Source organism: Vigna unguiculata, chromosome 10 (assembly GCF_037176805.1).
Source record: "Vigna unguiculata cultivar grain cowpea cultivar isolate G323 ecotype 2 chromosome 10, ASM3717680v1, whole genome shotgun sequence".
NCBI lineage: Eukaryota > Viridiplantae > Streptophyta > Magnoliopsida > Fabales > Fabaceae > Vigna > Vigna unguiculata.
The window spans coordinates 6,437,708-6,446,221 of NC_140801.1; the positions used below are offsets into that span (position 1 = coordinate 6,437,708).

At 26.2% G+C, this 8,514-nt stretch overlaps 1 protein-coding gene across 1 annotated transcript; it reads left to right on the plus strand.

Moving 5' to 3' along the window:
* The first annotated feature begins 2,091 nt into the window (after positions 1–2,091).
* Positions 2,092–8,210, plus strand: LOC114166416 (uncharacterized). Its single transcript, XM_028051148.2, has 6 exons — positions 2,092–2,524; positions 5,402–5,601; positions 6,263–6,403; positions 6,478–6,558; positions 7,040–7,167; positions 7,990–8,210. The coding sequence occupies exons 1-6, from the start codon at positions 2,296–2,298 to the stop codon at positions 8,027–8,029; spliced, it is 819 nt and encodes a 272-aa protein (XP_027906949.1). The 5' UTR covers positions 2,092–2,295; the 3' UTR covers positions 8,030–8,210.
* Positions 8,211–8,514: the final 304 nt, after the last annotated feature.

The window sequence follows — 8,514 nt, forward strand, 5'->3', positions numbered from 1 at the left end:
TTGGTTTAATTAAATTTTATGTTTTTCATATATTTAAATTTTTTCAATTGAGTTTTAACATATTTTCTATTAAAATAATAAATTTTATTTGTGGTCATAAGCTTGATATTTTTTGTATTAATCGCAATACATTATAACTCAATAAATTGGAAGTGTATTCGTTAAAAAAACGACAAAAAAAAAAAATTAAATAGTACGAAATTTTAAGTTCTGAATGGAAAAAAAAAATTAATAGAAATTCAATTAAAAGTAAGAAATTTAATTAAGCTTGTTTCTTTTATTTTTTAAGAAATTTAGTAGTTGAAACAAATTATTATAGTTAATTCAAATCTGATATTATTTTAATGAAAAATTTATGCATTAGAATACAATATCTTTCAGATATAGTATATTAAAATTATATTATTTATGAATTATATAAATATTTTTTATTTTAATATAAGATTTATACAAAACTTTTAAAAAATTAATTAAAAAATTAAAATTCAAAATAGAAAAAAGTGGACTTATCGAAGTCAATTAGCGTAAATACAACATTAACTTTTAAATATGTATAATATTATTTTTGTCGACGATTATATTATAATATTATTACTTTAATATGTAAAATAAATTTATATTTATATAAAAAAAAGTAAAATATTTAAAAAAAATTATTGAAATGAATAAAAAAAGAGAAAAAATAATGAAAGAAGATAAATATTTTTATAAAAACATGTAAAATTAACGGTTAGTTTTTAAAAATTTAACAAATAATTATGTTAAAAAAAATAAAATTAAAATTATGAAATATAAAAAAAAATCATATATAATTATAGATAAAATACTTATTTAACTATAGTAAATATTAAAAACGTACTTAACACCAACTAAATATAATTAATTGTCAGAATAACAGGACAAAAAATGACATTAAATATGTAATGAGGAACAATGGAAATCAACGTTAAAAGACGATAATAAAAAATCAAGTAATATTATTACCTAAAATATACATTTTCCTTCTTATGCTTATAGTAAATGGATAATCACCAATCATATCCTTTAAATAAATAGTTCAATCTTATCTTTTCATTTTTTGAATGAATATAGATAATTCAAAACGTCTTGTCTCAAATCAATATTAAATCATTTGGGCAACATCTGATTTTAATATAAACTGGAATTGTACAATCCTCAAACAATTCTAAGAGGTGCATAACATTCCAAATTTCCTTATATTTATTTTAATCATTAATTTAAATTTATTTCTTAAATTTCAAAATCTTATTATAAGTAATTCTTGTATCAATTATTTAGGTTGATAATATTTATTACAAAATGCTATATAAATACGTTAACAAATTAATTATTTTTAAAAAATAAATTCTTTATATTTAAATTAATTTTAAAACGTTAAAAATTTTGCTCTATTATTTTTTCCCAAAAAAGAAAGAGCAAATAGGATGTGTTTTTAGGTTTAGAATTGGAATTTCCAGGGCCTAACTTTGACAACCAAAATAAAAAATGCTGGATAAGTAAATAATGAGAGAACGTGTTAATTGGGGAATCTTTTTGGCAGTGTTATTCTGAAAAGAAAAAATATATTACATTTTCTTCTTATTTTCAAGTGTAAAATTTAAAAATATTTTCTATTTGTCAAAATTTATGATAATTTTGGTTTTGTTTTTTCACGTACTTTTTTCATTTTCAAAGGTTAAGAAACTAATAAATACAGAAAGAGAGAGAAATAATGAAATAATAAATAAAGGAATTAATACCAAACTGAAAAATGGAGAGAGAAAATTATCCAATTTAATAAATTGACGTGATAAAATTTATTACCTGAAAAAACGTTATATTTCCGTTTTTCACAAGTTCAATCAGTGTTGTAAAGAAAAATATAATTACAAAAAAAAAGTAATTAAACATTATGAGATGTTTCTGCCAATAGTATGCGAAAACAGTCTGAAAAAATATACGTGTCAATCTTTTATTTCTTGTTCTACAAATAGAAAATAATAAATAATATTTATTAATTTTTTACATAATGATAATAATAATAACAAAATAACATTTCTTTTACCCAAACATTTCCTTAACTGAAATGGTCCCAATTCAATACAAGAACCTCATTGCCACATAACCATTCTCTGCATGCTCTCTTGGTCTCTCTTCAAAACCTCTCTTCTCTTCACTCTTCTGCTGCTGTTCCATTTTCTATCTCCTTCGTCTCCAAAATTTCTGAACCCAAATCTTTTTGTGCACAAAATTGTAAACCCTAATTCCGATAGAGGAAAATTTTGGTAATCAGAAATGGGAACAAAGAGGGGCAGTTCCAGGATGAGTGTTTTGTTTGAAAGGATGAGGAAGCTGCCAATGAAGGTGAAGATCTTTTGTGGGGCATTGCTTGCTCTGTGTGCTTTGGTGGCCTTGAAGTTCACTATCACAAGCAACTATTATTACTTCATAGCCTCTGAATCAGTCCATATTGTTGGAATCATTGCTCTCATATACAAGCTTTTTGCCCTCAAAACATGCTCTGGTATTTTTCCTTTCCCTCATTCATCACATCACACTGTTCATTCATATATTAGCAAGAAAAATCATAACCACCATTTTCAATTGAAAAACTTCTGGGTTTCATTTTGTTTTCTCCAATTTCGGAATTTGATTGTGTTTGTGACCTGTTGTATGAAGAAAATGGAAAAAAAAAAATATATAGGATATCTGGAATTGATCTGATTTTATTTGTTTCACCAGATATCCCTCTGAATTTTTTTGTTTTTGTTTTTCTTCTAGGAACATTAGAAAACAGAAGTTTTAAGTTTTTAATTTTGGGTAATTTTTATTTATTTTTATCTATTTGGGTGTTTAATTTTTTTGTAATTTTTGTTTAACAAATTTGTTTCATTGATTGATTTTGGTGTTAATGAATCGCATAATACTTTAAATAAAAATAAAAAGTGTGGACTTTTAATTTTTAAAATATTTCAAGAGAAATTCAGTTGAAAATACCTAATAATTCATCGAAAAAGTTGTAAAATTTATGGAATTTTGTAATTTTTAATAATTTTTAATCAATAAAATTAGGGTTAAATATGTTTTTGATCCCTCAAGTTTCAGCGAAATTTGGAATTAGTCCCTCATCAAAACTTTTGACCAATTTAGTCCTTCATCTTTCAAAATACGTGAATTTAGTCCTTTTAACCAAATTTTGTTAAGTTTATCTGACGTTTCGAGCGCATTTCATGATAGTATTTAAGTTAACATTGAAGCAAAAATGTGTCAAACAGTATAAATAATTTAAATACTATCATGAAATGCGCTTGAAATGTCAGATAAACTTAACAAAATTTGGTTAAAAGGACTAAATTCACGCATTTTGGAAGATGAATGACTAAATTGGTCAAAAGTTTTGATGAGGGACTAAACCCAAATTTCGCTCAAACTTGAGGGACCAAAAACATATTTAACCCATAAAATTATGCTGTTTTTACAGTATTAAAATAATATTTAGTCTGGGGAAGTCACACTCTTTGAAGTCATGTTAGTCATGGATTGTTAGTTTTAGAAAAAAATATGTTGAAAAGTAAAAACTGTGTGTTTAATGCCATTAATAAGATGGTTTTAGAAAAAGTTGTGGTCAAAGTAACGTAAATTAACTTCAATTATATTTTAGTAACGTGTAAACTTTGGTTTAAAGATTTTTAAATTTGCAAATGTTTGATACTAGAATCAATAGAGTAGAATAAAAACGTGATAAGATAAAAATAAAGTAAAATATACTCTTATCACACGTAAAATAATAAATTAAATAATAACAAGATATATTATTAAATATTTAGATATAGATTTTTAGAAAATAAAGATTGTTTTAACACTTGTAAATTATGAAAATTAGAATTAACTTCTTAAAAAATATATTTAAAATAATTATTATTTAATTTTAATCTTTTAATAAATACTATATTTTAAAGTTATACATAACAACAATTATGATTATAAATATATATAAAATAATAGGTTAAATAAAAAGATATGATATATCTTATCATATAAATTAATATTAACAAAATTATACAGAATTTTATTTTATTTTATTTATACAGCTAAATAATTTTGCAAAATTAATATTATAATTCAGATATGTTTATTTAAAAAGCATTCGATTAATGAAAATTTAGTTTTCAACCTTTTAATAATAATAATAATTATTATTATTATGATTTGATTAACAAAGGAAAAAAACAAAAATTTCAATTTTCCATCTATCCTCTACCCTTCCATCTTTTTTCTTCCTCGAGATCTAAATAGAAACATAAATGTTTAGAGTCAACCAAGTTTAACTTGTACTAAATAATATTTAATATCTTTTAATGGTAGCGTCATTAAAAAAGAACCAAAAAAATTATCTTACGCAAAAATAAAATAATGAGGAGGAAAATGCCTATAAAATATTTCTTAGATTGAATATCACAACTCACAGGTCCACGGTCTACACCTAACTAACCTAACTTTATGTGAAAATTATGAATTGGATTGGTTCAGAAAAGTCAAATTGAATGAATTTTCTTAATAAATAAACCTTAGGTGGTTCATTTAGCTTAACCTAATCACCTAACTGTATCCCAAACTAATAATTTCATAGGCTTAATCTCTTTATGGCTCAAGAAAAATGTTATTATTTATATATAATATTTTTCAAAAACTCTCAGTTCCAAAATATTAATATTTTAATTTAAGCCAAACTAGTCCAAAATGTAGTTTGATCCCAATAGAATATGGGGCACTGCCCTACCAATTATAGTGGACACCTCTACTGTTCAAAGTCCTACCCTTATTTTGAAGGCTTTTGTTACCTGCACCTCCACAATTACTAAATGCACCCGTAAAATACTAGAAAAAGACTCTAACACCCTTGACCACCACACCACCAATTTCACCATTGTCACCATTGCTACCACCGCACTGCTGCTTAAGGGAAGAAAAGAGGGTGAACATTGCAAAGGAAGAATAAGAGAGAAAATACGAATAACAAACCCATTCCACAATGTATTTGACTTGTTCCAGAAAGGTCTTTACAGAATATATTTCATGCAGGAGTTCATAAAACTCGTTCCGGAAGCTGTTAGATGTATTCAGGAAAGTATGTTCCAGAAATTCCATTTTAAAAAGTTTATTCTGGAAATTTCATTCCGGAAGTTATTCCGAAATGTATTTCGTATGTTCTGGAAATTTTATTTAGAAAAACTTGTTCTGAAAATTTTATTCCAGAAATCTCTTTTCGGAAAGTTTACAGAATATATAATCCAGAAGTTATTTTTATGAAGGATAAATAGTCATTCTAATAATGTAAGCAAGGTTTGCTTGATAATTTGAAATGATTTCTAGTATAACAAGTTTGTGTTTACATTTTCAGGTTTATCCCTCAAGACTCAAGAGCTCACTGCTTTATTTGTAACAGCAAGGTTATGTTGTAGCACTTTGACAGAGGCTAACATACACACCGTATTAGATGTCATATCTCTTTTATCAACATTAGTGGTCATATGGATGATAAGATTCAAGTTGAAGTCATCCTATATCAAGGATCTTGACAATATGAAACACTACTTTGTGGTAATAAACTTAACTTCTCCCTTTTCTCTGTTAATTTTGAACATAATTTGAAGCTTTGCACGTTTGCATTCAATGAACTAATACATGGTATGTCATTTTGAGATATTACATGATTCAAAGTTTTGTTCCTTTGGCTTGAAAATGTTGTTAAAAGAAAGACTTATGCTTAGTATAGTATTGTTAAGAAATAATATTTAAATCTAACTCAATCTCAAATAACTGATTTATAAGATGAGATTATGATCATATGTTATCGTTGGAGACCCTACGTCTAAAAAATGAAATCAATTTATGGTATATAAGTTAATTTTATAGAATTGAATTAAAAACATTTAAAGTCTATTTTATTCAGATTTGTTCGTGTTATCTGTTGTAATACTACTACTGTCAAAAAAGATTAGTTTTAGTGCAGTGGATTAAAGATACCGGACTAAACATAAAAGAAGTTAAAGCAAAACATTCTATCTATGTTTGTGTGAGATTGTCGGTCATTGTTTTTCTTGTTTTCTCTTCAAATAAGGCACAAAATGTTGATAACTCTTAGAATTTGTGTTGGTTTGTCTCAATGTGATCATATGATGGGATAATGTTTTTCGTTTAGCAATGAATATGCATAGACGAAAATTAATGTAACAAGAACATGTGTTACACTGTGTGCTAGGTGGTCCCTTCTGCAATCGTTGCAATACTAATCCACCCTTTTACACACCATTGGCGTGTGATTCGAATAGTTTGGGCATTCAGTTTGTATTTAGAAGCTGTCTCTGTTCTTCCTCAGCTTCGTTTTATGCAGAACGCAAAGGTTGTTCCTCTTCACTTTGTTCTACTACTGATATGAATTTAGAGTATATGTTGTAATTGTGGTATGTTTTGTAGATGGTTGAAACATTTACAGGGTACTATGTATTCGCTCTTGGTGTTTCTAGATTCATGGCTCTGGCTTATTGGATAATTCAGGTGAGAACAGTGTTCACCTGCTCTAGTCTCCTTCACCTTCTTTCAGACCTCTTTATTATTAGAATGTTATCTTGAGTATTGCATAAACCCTATATTATTAGAATAAAAGAGATATTTTTCAATATTGAAAGCATCATTCTCTGTCTATCGGAGTTGTCAAAACGGTTACCCCAAGTCGGTATATCACAGATCGATCACTGAATGAGCTAATTCAACCTAATTTACTTATTTGAGTTCACCATATGTTAGTGAGTTAAATGGATTGGGTCAAATTTTTTTAAATCCAACCTAATTTAAACCCATGATAGACCAAGTTGATTCATAGATTTTAACTTATTTTGATACATTTATTACCATGGATCAAATAAAAAAGTATTAAAGTAGTGTGAGTTTTATATAACCTTTTCTCATATAAGAGTAAAAGTCACAAAATTAATTCTTTTGAAACACATTGATTAATGTGGTATGTAATATTTTGTAGATCTATGAGACTGGAGGGACATATCTATTTTTGGCTGGGAGTGGCTATTTTTGGTTTTTGGCAGCGTTTCTGGCTGAGATGGTTCAATCCTTCATCTTGGCTGACTTTTGCTACTATTACATGAAAAGGTACCTCAATTCTTTCCTCATCTTCATGCCTTTGCAAGGGCATTTCTTTCTCTAAAAATTCCAGATTTACATTTGGCTTATAATATTTTATGTATTATTTACCCTCTTTATCTTATTGTCTTAGGACAATATATTTTTATTTAAAGGAAAAATACGTTAGAATGTAGGATATTTATCATGCTTGATATTAATGTCATTATTTGGTATTAATATTATTTAGTATTAATGTCACTTTTTTTCATTACTTTTATTTGTCATTTGAGCATGTCAATAACTTATATTATTATTAAAATAATGATATTTTGATCAATTTTTTTTATTCATTTTTAATACATCACTCTAATCATTTTTAAAATTATTATATTATATTACTAAAAAAATAAAAATAGATAATTGAAGGATGATTGAAATGATAAATTAAAAATAAATCAAATAAAGTGGATCAAAATATCATTATGATTGTTGTCTCCACTATTGTCCTCTTCACTATTTTTATTATCGATCTCTTCCTTTAATCATCTTTACTGATAGTTATCATTTTTTTCCTATTGTCATCGTCGTATTGATGTTAACCTTATAATACTTTGGTTATTGTTATTTTTTTTTTATTATTTGATTATTATCATCATCTTCATATGTTATTTTTATTGTAATAATTATCACTATATTATCATCACCATTGTTTCTACTATTACATAATATTTTGTGGTTAGAAAGCAATAGATATTTAGATTATCTATGCATGCATAATCTATTTTAAAAAATAATCAAATCTGTTTACCATGTGTCATTACTTATAGTTGTGTTTTCTTTTGTTTTCAGCTTCGTGCAAGGGCAACTTTTGAGGAAAATGCCTGTTTAAGGATCTTGGTACCTATTCTATCAAAAAGGAAAATCATGCCTAATTGATGTAAAATGTTTTGAATGAGTTTTTATTTATGTAACTTTTTGTTTGAGCGAGGTTAAGTTATCTTAGTTGGAATCATTTCTTGTACATGGACGTCCTTTTCATGTTAACCTAACTTTCATATTGCTTTCCGCAACTCCAATATTATTAATTGCACTCCACACTAACACAACAAAAATATTAAACTACTTTTCTCCACTGTGGTTGCCACTGTTGCAGAGGAAAAAGAAAAAATGAAAACGTGAAAAATTCTCGTTTAAGAATACATTTCATGTTTTGGAAAGCTCTTTTTGGAATGTATTTATCGTGGAATGTTCTAGAAAACTCATTCTGAAAGATATGATGTGTTTCCAAAAGTTTGTTTTGAAAATCTTTTTCAAAGATGCATTTCATGCGTTCTAAAATCTTTATTCTGAAAATTTTATTGTGAAATCTTGTTC